The sequence below is a fragment of the Triticum aestivum genome, chromosome 7B, assembly GCF_018294505.1.
Source record: "Triticum aestivum cultivar Chinese Spring chromosome 7B, IWGSC CS RefSeq v2.1, whole genome shotgun sequence".
NCBI classification, from domain to species: Eukaryota; Viridiplantae; Streptophyta; class Magnoliopsida; order Poales; family Poaceae; genus Triticum; species Triticum aestivum.
In genome coordinates this window covers 656,861,721-656,877,799 of record NC_057813.1, presented here as the reverse complement: position 1 = coordinate 656,877,799, position 16,079 = coordinate 656,861,721, and the positions used below count along the sequence as shown (strand labels likewise).

General features: G+C 41.2%; 1 protein-coding gene across 6 annotated transcripts; it reads left to right on the top strand.

The window, feature by feature from the left end:
- Positions 1-10,957: 10,957 nt before the first annotated feature.
- LOC123160193 (chloroplast processing peptidase) lies at positions 10,958-13,486 on the top strand. 6 transcript variants are annotated; one of them, XR_006480037.1, is made up of 7 exons: positions 10,958-11,329; positions 11,499-11,567; positions 11,662-11,730; positions 12,068-12,157; positions 12,227-12,383; positions 12,475-12,542; positions 13,099-13,486. XR_006480037.1 is itself a non-coding variant. In XM_044578004.1 (6 exons), the coding sequence occupies exons 1-6, from the start codon at positions 11,048-11,050 to the stop codon at positions 13,166-13,168; spliced, it is 648 nt and encodes a 215-aa protein (XP_044433939.1). In that variant the 5' UTR covers positions 10,958-11,047; the 3' UTR covers positions 13,169-13,486. The 6 variants fall into 6 exon arrangements, 3 of the variants coding, with proteins under 3 accessions (XP_044433939.1, XP_044433940.1, XP_044433941.1); XR_006480038.1 differs by having other exon boundaries at positions 13,086-13,486; XR_006480039.1 differs by having other exon boundaries at positions 12,227-12,542; positions 13,086-13,486.
- The last annotated feature ends 2,593 nt before the right edge of the window (positions 13,487-16,079 follow it).

The following is a 16,079-nucleotide window of genomic DNA, read 5'->3' as shown; positions in this document are numbered from 1 at the left end:
GTTTTGATGAGATAAATTATTATGATGATAGCATGCCTCCTATTTATGATAATTATAATGATGAAAGTGGATTTGGAGAGGTCATGACTTTATTTAGTGATGAATCCACCATTTTGGAAGAGATTTTATTTGGTTATGAGAACAAAGTTGCTATCTATGATCATTATGGTGTTGACATGTTTGCTATAAATAATAATGATAATCATGAAACTTTTCATCATGATTTTAATTTTCAATCTCATGATAGTTATTTTGTTGAGTTTGCTCCCATTACCATTCATGAGAATAAGTTTGCTTATGTGGAGAGTACGAAAATTTCTATGCTTGTGGATCATGAAAAGAATGCTTTATGTGATAGTTGTATTGTTTAATTCATTCATTATGCCACGGAAAATTATTATGAGGAGGAACATATGCTTCTAGGAATTGCAATAATACCAAGTTTCTTCTCTATGTGATGAAAATTTTGAAGTGATACTTGTTTTACCTTCCTATGCTAGTTGATTCTTCTTCCCATAAATTACTTTCTCATAAAATCCCTATGCATATGAAGTATGTTAGGCTTAATTGTGCTTGCCATGTGATTCATGATGCTCTCTTTGTGTTTCAATTCTTAATTTTATGCGAGCATCATTGAACTCATCATGCCTAGCTAAAAGGCATTAAAGAAAAGCACTTGTTGGGAGACAACCCAACACTTTAACCTACTGTTTTGTGTGTTCACATGATTATGCTACTATAGTAATCATGTTTTATTGCTTTTTTCAATAAAGTACCAAGTAAAACCTTTGGGATAGTGCGGATGATAGTTGACTTGATTCTGTGCAAAAACAGAAACTTTTGCGCTCAGTCCAGGAAATTTGAAAATTCACTAGAACGTGCTTTTAATCTGGATTTTTTAAAGTTGATAGATATACAAATTATCTATGTTTTCCTAATTTTTTCAGAATTTTTGGAGTTACAGAAGTATGGTTGGAGTACATATTACTTCAGATTGTTCTGTTTTTGACAGATTATGTTTTCAATGCATAGTTTGCTTGTTTCCTAGTTTCTATGGATTATATTGCTCAATATAAATTGTGGAAATGATATGATACAGTAGGCATTATGTGGAAAAAATTATGAATCTTGTCTTTGACAGTACCAAAGTGAAATGGTTTGCTCTTTATCATACTAACCTATCTCACGAAGTTCCATTAAGTTTTGTGTGATTGAAGTTTTTCAAGTTTTGGGTGAGATGTCGATACGAGGAGGATAAGTAGTGATAAGACCCTAAGCTTGGGGATGAACAAGGCACCCCAAGATAATATCCAAGGAAGATCCAAGCAACTAAGCTTGGGGATGCCCCGGAGGGCATCCCCTCTTTCGTCTCCAACATTATCGGTAACCTCACTTGGAGCTATGTTTTCATTCATCACATGATATGTGTTTTGCTTGGAGCGTCAATTTATTTTGTTAGGATTTGCTTGTTGTTATTTATAATAATGGTTTGCATCTTTTATTTCAATAAAAGTGGCAATGATAGCCTTTGCCATGCTTATTTTGCAAGTATACTTGTTGCTGTTTGAAAACAGAAAGTTTATCGCTGTTGCAAAAATTCCCTAGAAAATTCAGAATAGGATAAAAGGTTGAAACTTTTTGCACAACAAGCTATGATGAATTTTCGAAAGTGTCGTAACTTTTTTCAGAATTTTTGGTGTTAGGGAAGTATGATGAATATTGCATTCTTTATAGACTGTACTGTTTTGCCAGATTGCTGTTATGTTTGCATATGTTTGCTTTTTTAATGATTCTAGTTGAGGATAGGAGTATTAAATATGCATAGTCATTTAGTATGCAATGTTGAATAATAATTTTAGTGATTTGCTACAGTAGAGAATGATAAGGTTTTGCATTGATTTATACTGACTTATCTCACGAGTTTTTGTTGAGTTTTGTGTGGATGAAGTTTTTAAGATTTAGGGAAACCGTGATATAAGAGGAATTAAGGAGACACAAAAGCTCAAGCCAATATAATATTCCAAGAAGTCTGAAGCATCTAAGCTTGGGGATGCCCCGATATGCATCCCACCTTCTTCTTCAACAATTATCGGTTAGAGTATCGGTTGAGCCTAAGTTTTTACTTCTTCACATGAGTTGTGTTATGCTTGGAATGTCATTTTGTTTTGTTTTGCTTTCTTTTTTAATAAAACACTTAGATCTGAAAGTTTTAAATAAAATAGAGTCCTCAAATAGCTACCCATTTACATAACTACTCGTTTGATCTTCACTTATATCTTTTTGGAGTAGTTTGTCATTTACTCTCGTGCTTCACCTATATCCTATGAGTAAATTGTTGAATTAATTGAATATAATGAAGTTGAAATTATATGTTAATATCATGCCTAGTAGTAGCTTCACATTGGGTTTAGAAAGTGAAATCTTTTGAAGCTTGACAATCACAATATTGGTCATACAAGCAATTCCTGAATGATTAATATAAGAAAGGAGAACTTTCACATGCAAATACACTATCTTGGAAATATTTTGTGATTGTGAGCCCCCGTCAAAATATTATATGCCCAAATTGTTGACGTTGGACAAGGAAGACAACGTAATGATTTATGTCTGTTCATATTCACGTAGAATTTATATTGTCAAAGATCCTTCAACATGTGGTGCTTGCCCCCTATCCTTGCTAGCCAAAAATTCTGGACCAAGTAGAGATACTACTTGTGCATCCAAAAACCCTTAAACCCAAATCTTGTTTTGAGAGTCCACCATACCTACCTATGGATTGAGCAAGATCCTTCAAGTAAGTTGTCATCGATGCAATAAGGCAATAAAAATTGCTTCTAAAAGTGTTAGATCATTTAGTGTAAGAGAAAATTGAGCGTTGTACGAACATGTGATGGCGAAGAATAAAAGTGACAGACTACATAATAAAGGTTGCTATCACAAGGGGCAATATAACATGACGTTCTTTTGCACTAAGGGGTTGAACATACAAACAAATAAGCACATGGCAACCTTTGCTTCCCTCTGCAAAGGGCCTATCTTTTACTTTTATGCAAAGAGTCAAAGTTTCTCTCTATTCCTTTTTATTTTTCTCTTTTGGCAAGCATCATGTGGTGAGGAAAGATCTAGGCACATATATCTAGTTGGATATGGGTAGCATGAGTTATTATTGTTGACATCACCCTTGAGGTGAATACGTTGGGAGGCAACACAATAAGCCCCTATCTTTCTATGTGTCTGGTTGAAATGTTTTGCTCATGTGTATGCGGTGAGTGTTAGCAATCATAGAAGACTATATGATGGTTGAGTATGTGGAGCTCTTACTTAAACTCTGTTGAATAAGTTGAATTGCAATTGCTTGGTGACTGAGAACATAGGTTGTTGAGTTTCAAGAGAATTCATTGTTTGAACCTTAACATGTGAATTGGTTGCTACTTTAACATGATGAGTTTTTATGAGAAAAGGTTGCTGTTATGATGCTAGAAAAGTGATTGAAATTACTATTGATCAAACTTATGCACGTTGCTAGCATTCACACTTCATAAATTATTTGTTTTATCATTTACCTACTCGAGAACGAGTAGGAATTAAGCTTGGGGATGCTGACACGTCTCCAACGTATCTATAATTTATGAAGTATTCATGCCATGTTTACAATAATTTTATATGGTTTTGGTATGATTTGCATGGAACTAACCCGGACTGACGTTGTTTTCAGCAGAACTACTGTGGTGTTGTTTTTTGTGCAGAAATGAAAGTTCTCCAAATGAGCTGAAACTTTTTGACGATTTTTTTGGAACAAAAGAGACCCCTGAAGCTTCATGGGAGGGCCAAAAGAGCCACGAGGAGGGCACAACCCACAGGGGCGCGTCTGGGCCCTTGCCTGTGCCCCGGTGTATCATGCTCACCTCGAGGCCCATCTGGGCGTGAGATCGATGCCAAAAATTCCTATAAATAGAGAAACCATCAGAAATAACCCTAGATCGAAAGTTCTGCCACTGCAAGCCTCTGTAGCCATCGAAAACCAATCTAGACCCTGTTCTGGCACTCCGCCGGAGGGGGAAATCATCACCGATGGCCATGTTCATCATCCCGGCGGCCACCACTATGAGGAGGGAGTAGTCCACCCTCGGGGCTGAGGGTTTGTACTAGTAGCTATGTGTTTAATCTCTCTCGCGCGATCTTGAGATGTCACGATCTTGATGTATCATGGGCTTTGTTAACATAGATGGATCATATGATGTTTCTCCCCTCTCTACACTTGTTGTGATGAATTGAGTCTTTACCCTTTGAAGTTTTCGGATTGAATGTTCAGATCTGAGAACACATGATATATGACTTGCATATGAATACCTGTGGTGACAATGGGGTATCTAGGTGACATCAGAGTTGGTTGATATGCATCATATGGTGTTATTTTAGTACGAACTCTTGATTAGACCGATCAAAAAGAATAGCTTGCTATTATTTTAGTACAAACTCTAGGATAGGTTGATCGGAAAGAATAGCTTTGAGGCGGTTTCGTACCCTACAAATAATTTCTATCTTTTGTTCTCCGCTAATTGGAACCTGGAAGTGATTCTTTATTGCACTTTGAAGGATAATCATATGATTCAACTATGTTAGCATTGTTGAGAGATTGCACTAGTGAAAGTATGCACCCTAGGCCTCATTTTCCATCATTGCAATATCGTTTGTGCTCCGTTTTACTATTTACTACCTTGCTATTTTTTATTTTTTGCACTACAAAAACTCATATCTACTATCCATACTACACTTTTATCATCATCTCTTCGCCGAACTAGTGCACCTATACAATTTGCCATTGTATTGGGTGTGTTGGAGACACAAGAGATTTCTTGTATTTGATTGCAGGGTTGCTTGAGACAGACTATCTTCATCCTACGCCTCCCACGGATTGATAAACCTTAGGTCATCCACTTGAGAGAAAATTGCCACTATCTTACAAAACTATGCGCTTGGAGGCCCAACACGTGTCTACAAGAATAAAGTTGCATAGTAGACATCACTCAGCCTCTAGATCAGCATCAGGTATCCCTGCACATTCAAAAAACAGTGGAGTGCCATCAGGAGAACCACCATCCCGATGATCGTCTCCAACAACTTCTTCGTCTTCATTGACATAACCATCACCTTCCTTGCTATTTATTTAGCGGCCCACTCTCCCGTAACCCGCTTAAGCCCCTGCTTAAACATGGTTCTTGATGCTATGAATTATTATCCAATGACTTTTGTCATAGTAATTGCCTTTGAGTAGATTATTTTTGTTGTATGGTTTAATTGGTAGAATACTATAATTGGTTTGAGTTGCATGATTATTATGTTGTTGTCCTTTGGTGCCCATCAGATGAGCGCACGCGTGGATGACACCTTAGCACTACTAGGGAAAAGCCTAGCAGCAGCGCGGGTTTTAGGCCTATTAGTAGCACGGGAAGGAGCGCTACTGATAAGACGCTACAGCTAAAGCTTAGCAATAGCGCGCCTAGATCCACGCTACTGCTAAATTGACTTAGTAGTAGCGCTTCTTCAAAACAGCGCTACTGGTAATTAGTAGTAGCGCTTCTCCTTTCCCGCGCTACTACTATTATTTAGTATTTTATTTCTTTTTTATTTCATGTTGTATTCATACACCTTTACACAAGTTTTCATACAACAGGAATTTAGAGATTGTTTTTATATCATAATGAGTTATTACATCACGGGGTGAAAGAACCGTGGACTAGTTTCAAGTGGATGTCCATCCACTTGAAACTAATCCGCGGTTCTTTCACCCAATGATATAATAATATCATCATCATCATCATATCATTAACAACTTATCATGGCAGTATTTTCAGAACTGAGAGGCGACCATTCAGAGACATCAGATGAGGCACACAATCCATCGGGAGTTTCTGTTGAAAAACATAATAATAACTTCGTAGTTAGCAATGATGTACTAGTTTTAGAAGTATGCAAAAGATGCACGGATGTCGTAATAGTAAAAAATCTTACCAGGGTATCTCCAGAGAAGTTACCGTGGTTCAACACATGCACTAGTGGCACGTATTCACCATAATTTGGAGGAGTTTGATAATAGTTATTGTAATTCTCAAGAAGAGTACAAAATGTGATCAGATGATTTTTCTCCTTATACGTTAATTCGGTGCCATCAGTGTAGTGGGTTTTATCTACCATCTTTCGCACAGTCTTTGAAGAATCAAAATAAGCTGTCAATGGAAATAAGCTATCAACTATTTTGAAATAAACAATATAAATTAGTTAATAACTATGTTTGATAAACTCACATAGCGGTACAATCGGAAGCGTATCAACAAGGACCCAAATGTCCATATTGTCTTGCTCGATGTCAGGATCACCAAGATCCATGGTGACAATCATACCCTCATAAAAACCATACATTTTGCAAAGTGCTTCCCAATTTTGGCAACCAAAATGGGTTACGCTCTGAGCATTGCACAGATTTACTTCAAAATCCATATCATGATGGGTCCTTAGGTGTATTTTCTTTGTTTTGAAATTTTCATGGTCTTCAAAACCCATCCTCTCCAAGACATGGCGTCTTGCATGGCATGGGATAAGCTAGTCGAATTGTAAAATATGAAAATTGGACGTTGAAATAGTTGAAGTCATGCTTAATTACGAAAAAAACACTTGTCGTTGTTGCGTACCGTTTCACAATTGAAGGTCTCCTCGAGCTTAATGCTGAAGCGTCGATCTTCGTCCAGCTCAACGAACTTGTCGCACACACCTCGATCATCGTGGCACCAGCTACACTCCCCCGGGAGACTGTCGTCGTCCGAGTACGACATTTCCTACGTTCATAATTCAAAGATTAAACTTGTACATATTCTAGCACAAGTCATGCTAGAATTCACGAAAAAATTCGGCATGACCTTTGCTAAAAAAGGACATATCAAGCGCCTGAAATTTGCTGGAACGGAAATTAATCAACACTCCGGCAAAACATAGGCCACTCAAAGATGTAAACTGAACATGAACGGCCACTTGGGCAACCACATATCCTATTTGAGCAACAACACAAGATATACAAGGATATTTGGTTGGTCTCACCTAGATGTCGGAGGGGGTCGGTGACTGGGACGACGACGGGGATGTCGGAGGGGGTCGGTGACTGGGACGATGGCGGGGATGTCGAAGGGGGTCGGTGACGGGGACGACGGTGGTCACCTGAAACCGTATAAGTTATCACTAATACATCCCGAATAATTGCTTAAACTAAAAAATAACAACAAATATGACATGTTCAACTAGTTTTATTAATTCAACTAGTTCTTACTAAATATAAACTTACTATAAATAGAAAAAAAAACTAGTTCTTTCTAAAAATAAAGTAGTTCAACTAGTCATATTAATTATCTTACTAAAAATACATTAGTTCTATTAATTCAACTAGTTCAACTAGTTTATTAATTTACTTACTAAACTAGTTCAACTACAACTACTATTAATCATACTGCCCTAGTTAACTAGTACCATCACTACTAGTAATTAACATCTACTACTACTAAAAATCTAGTACTAACTAAGCAACATCTAGTACTAGCTATGAACCCTAAATTAACATCTACTACTACTAAATCTAGTACTAACTAGTGGCAGGGGGTGGGGGGCGACGGAGAGGTAGCTAGGGCGGCGAGGTCGAGGGCGGTGGGAGGAGGGCTGTCAGCGGAGGAGGGAGGAGGGGCGGCCGCAGGCGGAGGGAGGAGGGCGGCGGCAGAGGAGGGAGGGGCGGTCGCAGGCGGAGGGAGGATGTGCGAGGAGGAGGGAGGAGGGACGGAAGAAGGGGAGTACCTCGGCGGCGAACGGGCGAAGGCGGCGGCGGCGATAACGCACGACGACGGTTATCAGCACGCGGGCGAGAGTGAGAGTGTGAGTGAGGGCCGGTCGTGCGCGTGGGGATAAGGTAGGGATAGTTGTAGCGCATTTGCCGAAACGCGCTACAGCTAATCTGAATAGCAGTAGCGCTTTGCATATAAACCGTACTGCTAAGTGTAACTATACAAAAAATACGTCAATGCAAAAATACATTGGCCATCAATGATCTTTTTGTGTATAATCTGAATTGTCAATATGAGTCCTCTCCGGTAGGAACTGGAGAGGACTCATATTGCGGCCACAAATTTTACACATAGTGTTCAGTGAAGACCAACTGGTTGTGGTAGTTTCAGAAATAACATATTTAAGGTGGTAAACACCCTGTTCACGGAGCGAGGTGGGACTAAACTTGTGGGCTGATCTTAGCAGTAGCGGTTTTCTTCAAAGCCGCTGCTGCTAACTTCTATAGCAGTAGCGCGGTTCAGTATAGGGCGCTACTGCTATAACTAGTGGGGGGGCGAGGTCATGGCAATTATAGCAGTAGCGTGGTTTGTGGTGGACGCGCTACTACTATTTTCCTTTCAGCAGCGCGTTTTGATATCACGCGCTGCTGCTAAATAACAGTAGCATGGTATTTTGAGGAGCGCTGCTGGTAAGATTCTGTGTATAGGCTTTTTCCTAGTAGTGTAGTGTTAGTAGTATGTTGATAGGACTATGCATAGCCCGGCCGGAGTGACATATATTACCGAGGCTAAGTGTAGAAATTGATGCATATGAGGTGAAGGGGGTCACTTTATCTTAATGCTATGGTTGGGTTTACCTTAGTTAATAAACATTTTAGTATTTGTGTATGTTTACTAATGTTCCAATCATAAGAACATACAATTCCAAGATAGATAGTATGTTAGTAGAGATCTCTCACACCTATAAAACTACAATGATGAAAATCGATCTAGTAACTTAGCTAATTACCTAGGGACAATTCCACATCCTACCACCATTTTTCCACACTCACTATCTTTATTTTATGATATTTTATTTAAACAACACCTAACCTTTACTTACAAGTTATTTATTATCTTGTAAAACTATCTTTTCATACCCGCAAAGTACTTCTAGTTTTATTTCCTATATAAAGCAAACACTTTGTGTATGTAGGGTTGTATCATTAGCAGATAGGACCTGAGAGTATATCAATCCTACCTTTAGCTCCTTGTGGATTGACACTCCATACTTACCACCCCCATCTTTGAAAAGTGCTACGATAATTCTTTGCACTTGGGGTTTATCAAAGAGACCCCTTTAGGATTTGGTGTACCTCAAGACGGGTCTCTCCCCACATATATATAGGTGGAGAGGAAGAGAGGGGGTGTGCCAAGGAGTCCTCCTCCTTTGGTTCGGGTGAACCAAAGAGGGAAGGACTCCCCTCCTTGTCCAATTCGGCCCACCCCTTATTCGTATGATTCTTACTTGAATTAGTTCCTTGTCAGTTGGCAATTTTATTGAGAGACCAAGCATCCTGAGGCCTCTTTTGTTTCATTTGGGCTCGGTGCGACCAAAAGTTATTCTACTCCAGCTTCGTTTGGCTATGCCACCCTTTTTTAAAGGGACCACCAAGTTATTTTGCTTGCGTTGATGCAACAATGTGTCTGTGGCGCTGAGAGGTCTGTAAGAGCGAAACAACTACGAGTCCAGACAAATAGAATGAACGCACGATGCAACCTCTGTGCCGACCGAGGAGAGGTCCACGATGCGTGATGCAATCCCTGAGTCCGACAAGAAAAGAAATATATTTGTTTCTACATCTAAGTTTATCTCAGGGTGTTTGTTTGTATTCAAATGTTTTTAACAATTGTAATAGCAAATTGGCATTGGGACTTGGAGTGATTCCTTTCATCACCAATTTATTTGTATCGAACTAAAATAAGGATGCTAAAAAACATGAAAAAAGTGTATACCGGCTAAAGTAACTTATTCAAGCTTGCACATGCATACATCATCCGTGAGTACGACCCCACATTCACCGACAACGAGGAGCACCGGCAAATCGTGACTGTCGCTCGTGAGTTCGACCACCATGCCTACCTCAAGGACATCTCGTCCTAAGAGGAAGAGGAGGAAACCTATGCTGACGTGGACGACGAGGAGGGCGCGACTAGACAACGCCGACCACCAAGTAGTATAGATAGTCTAGGTAGCAATGTGGCTCGAATAGGGACATTGCTTATTTTAAAAATGTGGTTAACCAACATTTATAGTTGCTAATTACATGTAAAGCGACGGATTTTGGCACTTATTATAATTTTTTATTATTTTATTGCATTGAAACATGTGTTTGACATGTCTAATCCGAGCATAGATTGCCCCTACATTTTTGAAGAAAATGAAGAAAAAGATATGGAGGCCGTTTTATGAAGACTTTGTATTTGCGTACAACTTTCACGACCTTCTTATCCATATGACGGATGACGATCCCCGATACGACGACTCTGCAGAGTTGCTCTTAGTTATACCATGTGTTGTTACATAAATTATCCATATTGCCATCGTCTGCGGCAGTGTGCAAGACACAACATTATGTAGACTATTGGATTTTTTTTGAAACACAACTCTGACACAAACACTCACAAATGCGTACATTCATTCAATCCATTAAAGTAGGTGTCTCGTTATTGATAGGAACACCGACTCCCACTGAAAGAATATTCCACCCCTATGGCCCTAACAGACGTCAAAGCTTCAAACAAGTGGTTTGAACTCCGATGGGCTGGGAGTGTCATTGCCCTCCTAACCAGCCAACCACATGTTGGTTCTCGACAAATAATATTGCGCGTTAGACCAGTTGACTCAATATACTATCCCTCCATACAGCATGAATGTTCTTTGTCTTCAAATTTTCAAAAACTGTCAAATTTTGTGTAGCCGGAGGGCAGAGCGGTCATTTCTCTCCCTAACCCGAAGAGCGCCCACTACAGTGTGTGTACATGACCGGTCTGGTCTTTCTTACTCGGTTACTACAGCGGTGGGGGAGGCCAAGGTGGAGTCTTGCTGTGGAAGGAAGCCATTACTCCCACTGGTCAAGTAGCCAGTCTTCCTCCACACCCCAACCCCCCGCCCCACCCCACCCCACTCCCCCCTCTATTGGCGGACAGAGAGAGGGAGGCCAAGGAGGGGAGATCCACTCCATCCGATGGCGATGGCGCCGCCGCGTCTGCTGCGGGGCCTCATCGCGCCGATGTCGCCGGCCGACTGGCTGCCCTGCCACCTGCAGCTGCTGGCCTCGTCCGCCTCCCTCCTGCACCGCTGGTGGCTCCCCTCGCTCGCGCGCCTCCGCTGCCCCTCCTGCTCCGACGGATTCAAGCTCTTCCTCGTCCTGCTCCTCTTCTCCGCCGCCCTCGCCGAGGTCCGCTTCGTCGCCTCCGCCTCCATGGCGCCCACCCTCCGCCCGGGCGACCGCGCCGTCGCAGAAAAGGTAAATCGCCTCCCCTTCCCCCCTCCTCCCCCATAACCTAGCCGCTATGTAGTAGATCTCTTCCATTCTGCTTGGTTCTCTCTTGCATTATGCTTTCCGGCCTTGGATCTACGCCTGCCGTGATTCATTTGTTAGTTAACCAAATGGGGAATGCTTTGATTTTGCTCAGGTCACCTACATGTTCCGGAAGCCGTCTGCCGGGGATGTAGTCTTCTTCAGGGTGCCCGCCGCCCTGCAGGTACGCAGCTCTGCTTTTCCCCTTCCATTTTTAACTTCTCTCAGCTTCACAATTTGATGCTGCATTGCACTGCTTTTGCCATTTCTTATTACAGAATTGCGGCGTAAATAAAGATGTTGTATTTATTAAGAGGGTTGTTGCCACCCCTGGAGATTTCATCGAGGTAATAAACACTACTAAATCTGCTGTAGTACTGCCAGTATCATTTATTCATGGTGCCGATTGAGCAAGGGTGATGGCGTGATGCTAACATTGCCTTGCTTCCACCCACAATATTACTATCATTCATTCATCCTACTGATTTATTGATATATGCTGCTTCAACAAATTAAGATAACACATATCTTCAGATGCATGCAAAGTACTCTGTCATTCTTCATTTTGTTCACCCTGCCGATTTACATATATGCTGCTTCAGCAATGGCCAAATAACTATCAAGATGCATTATACATTCTCCATAAATCCGGATGCCCACGCTTACGCACCAACATTTTTACAGGTCCGACAAGGCCAGCTTATTGTTAATGGTGTTGCACAGAATGAACATTACACCGCACCCCATGGTGGGTCGTACACGATGGAAGCCATGGTTTGTTGAATCTCTTTCTATCTGTGAGCATAGTCTGCTTGAACAACATTGAGGAGTTGCTATTGCCAGGTCCAGAGATACTTGTATACCCAAACTCCTATGGGTCACTACTAGACAAACAAATGACTTTACCATTGCAAGAGGAGGACCGAAAGTGGCATGGCTGCTCCGTGTTGTTGACTTCTTGACTGCCCTGTTATTCTTTCGAGATGACGGGCCTCAGATGGTGGATGATCTCTCCCTCCCATCCCATCCCTGTTATCTGCTCGACCTATGCCCGGATCAATCTGATACTAAAACAATCCATCCTCCTGCAGCGCCTCCCTGAAGACCATGTATTTGTCATGGGTGATAACCGCAATAACAGCTGCGATTCTCGTGCCTGGTAAGTGAACACATCCATTCCCACGCTAGGCCAATCCTCTTGTACATGCATTATAACTGATTGCTCATGCCGAGATTATCCTAGATTGAATATTTCAACTGTCGACAAAATCTGATATCAGTCATATTTTAGATATCTGCTTTGCACTAGGTCCAGCATGACTGCAGATTTGTGTGGCCATAATAGTCGATTTGATCTGTAACAAAGTAAAAGTAGAATGCAGTCAATTCACATGTGTTTGAGCTGCCAGAATGCAATCTTAAGTATTTGCTCAGTTGCAGTTGCTTTACTATGGCTTTATAATTGAGGAAATCTTATGCTATTCGTATTATAAATCTGTTCTTTTGGACCAGAGATCCAGTATGATTGGAGATTCATTTTCTGTGATGGACATACAATCTGTAATGACGACTAGAATGCCCAAATATGTTTTTAGTTGCTAGAAAAAATTGTTTGTTTAGAGCTTGCTTTTATTTTGGCTGTATGACTACTTCCAGTTCTTTCCTAGAAATCGTTTGGGAACTAGTACTAACCATTGTGAAGCTTGTGGTGACAGGGGACCTCTTCCTATCAGCAACATTGTTGGGAGACACATTATGTCCTTTACAAGATCCTCTCTCCAATAGCCAGGGCGAAGATCTTGAGTTGCGAAACCCCTCCTCGATGCCACTCGATATGATGTTATTGAGCTATGTTGGGCCTCCAGCCCCTAGTATGTAAATCTGTGAGACCTTCCTTTCCTGTGTTAGCACGGTACCGTTGTATGTGTAGTGACTTAATCCTGGGGGGAACTGAATGGCGACATTGTAGCTGTTGTCACTCACCCCCCACCCCTGGACTGTCAGCTGTTAAGCTTACCTGTTGGTAGAACCTGCAAGATGTACCTAAAGGCTGCACCTTCTAGTAACCTTAGCTGTCGAATCTAATCGGTAATGTTATTATTACCATGCACCGTGTGCTTTGCTGTCAAAAAAAAGGAGAAATCTGCATGCCTGAAGATAAATCTGTTTATCTGATGCTGTGTGATGCTGTGTGATGCTGTGTGGTGCAGATAATACGATTACATCCTTTGAATAAGGCTAGAACTGTGTTTATTTTCCAAGATACAGTCGTAGCAAACCGGGCTTTCCCGTGAACCGTTCAGACATAAAACTAGGACTACACTGTCACATGGCGAATTTTTTGCCACCGTGTTTAAGCTGCTACCACATTGGTTGAAAGCATTTCAACAACAATGTGAGAGGAATCCCTTGGCTACATTCATCTGTTTGCTTCAAGGACATGGATATGAGTTTGCCCTGCACCTGCAGCACATAACACATAACCGCATGTGGGGCGGCCCAAAGCGGGGCGTGGGGTGCCTGTTTCATTTCATTTTAATTTCCCCCTTTTTTCTTTTAAATTTTGTTTTTTAAACAATGTTTTGAATTTTAATAATGTCCATGAATTCAAAAATTGTTTGTGACTTTAAAAAATGTTAATGAACTTGAAAAATGTTGTGATATAAAAAATATTCACAAATTCATTTTTTGACAATTTCTTTTGAACACGGTACGGATGCAGACAGTCATACGTACACACGCATACTCATCCCTATGAACGCACGCATGTACACCCTACCCTATGAGCACCGCCAAGAGACTGAGCCGGCATCACCTTGAGATTGACAAAGTCGCTACAGACGTCTTCATAGTCGACGGGAACGTCTCCTCCCAATGAACGCACATCATCATAAGGCCTGAAATAAATAAAAAATGCGAGCACCAGTGTTAAGTCTACGACTTGAACCTTGTGGGCTGGTGATATCACTGCTCTCCTAACCATCCAACCATAGTTTCAAAGTTTGTTTCATGAATTTTAAAATGTTTGCTAACTAAAAATGTTCACAAAATTGAAAAATATCAAGAATTCTAGGAAAGAACTTAAAATTGAAAAAATATTTGTGAATTCAAAATATTATCGTAAAATTATAAAAATGTTCATGAATTTGAAAAAACAAATCGCAAAACTGGAAAACAATTTGTGAATTTAAAACATGTTCACAAAATTGAAGAGAAGGAGGTCTGGTTTGCTGGGTGTACCTAACCTCGGAATGCCATTGGAGGGGGGGCGACGTCGAGGATGTAGTAGACCATGGAGTTCCCGTCGGGGCAGCGTGGAAGAAGGTGGAGTCGCATCGCAACAGAATTCCACCAGAACATTTTTTCGTTTACTGTGTTGATGCCTCCAGACCACCATGGTCTATTGAGTTGCTGTGTGCGGGTCATGGCCCTCAGTTGCGTCGGCACTAAAAGGAATAAGAGATCGACAGAGGAGGTGACGGTGGTGGTGGCGGCGGAGGTGTGCCTTAGGTTTCACGACAAGACTAACACCGCCGCTGCTCTTTTCAACAAATCAAATTCGGTTGCGCATATTAGTGGGCTTTGTGTGGTAACCATGTCCAGTTAATAGGGTGCACCGAATTTTCCACCAGAATAGCTGCCCCTTAGGACAGCCGCCCACTTAGCGAGACATTAAAATCATAAGGTGAGGATGTCTCAGATTCTATCTGACGAGCAAAATCTCCAAATGCGTGAGAGGGCTGGGATGAAGGAAATATGCCCTAGAGGCAATAATAAAATTATTATTTATTTTATTATTTCATGATAAATGTTTATTATTTATTTTGAGTCTTTTATGAGTAAGCTCAAGGGCAAATCCAAGAAGCACTTCGTTGCTCTCTTAGAATAACTTGGTGAAGCTAATGACATGATTGAGGCTCGTGAAGAAACCATCTCTAAGATGGAAGGTCATAGTCGTGACTATGCCGATGAGATATCGGATCTCTCTAATGCTCTTGAGGAAGAGCGTGGGCATCGTTTGGCTCTTGAGGAGTCACACAACGATGGCCATGCTAAGTAAAGAAAGATCTTGATCATGCTCTTGTTGTATCTCGTGTGCTAACTTCCGAGAAGGCTAAACTTGGCGTTGACCATGCTAGACTCAAAGAGGAGTTTGATATACTTGACAAGGCCCACAAGGTCTTGAAGAGTGCTCATGCTAGCCTCAAGGAGTCTCATGATCAACTTCAAGTGAAGCTAACTAAAGAAAAAGCCACCTTCCCTCATATGGTATTAATTGATAATGCAAATGCCACTAACCCATGTTGTGAGCATGTGCATCTTGTGGAGGAGAATGCCAAGTTGAAGGAGCAACTTGAGAAAGGCCTTGTTACGTGTATACAAGGTGAGGTGTTGAAGGAGCAACTTGAGAAAGGCCTTGTTACGTGTATACAAGGTGAGAAGAACCTCAATGACCTTTTGAGCAATCAAAAGGAAGTTGTGGCCAAGGAGGGAGTTGGGTTCACACCCAAGTCCAAGAACAAGAAGAAGAACGACAAGGCCAAACGACCCCCTCCGCTCAAGCAAACTTTTGTGAAGGAGGGAGAGGGTGCTCCTAAGGAGAAGAAGAACAATGTGAAGGGTGGTGATGTCAAAAAGGGCAATGCCTCCCCTTCCAACAAAGCCGGCGACTTTAACCCTTCTTATGTGTTGTGTC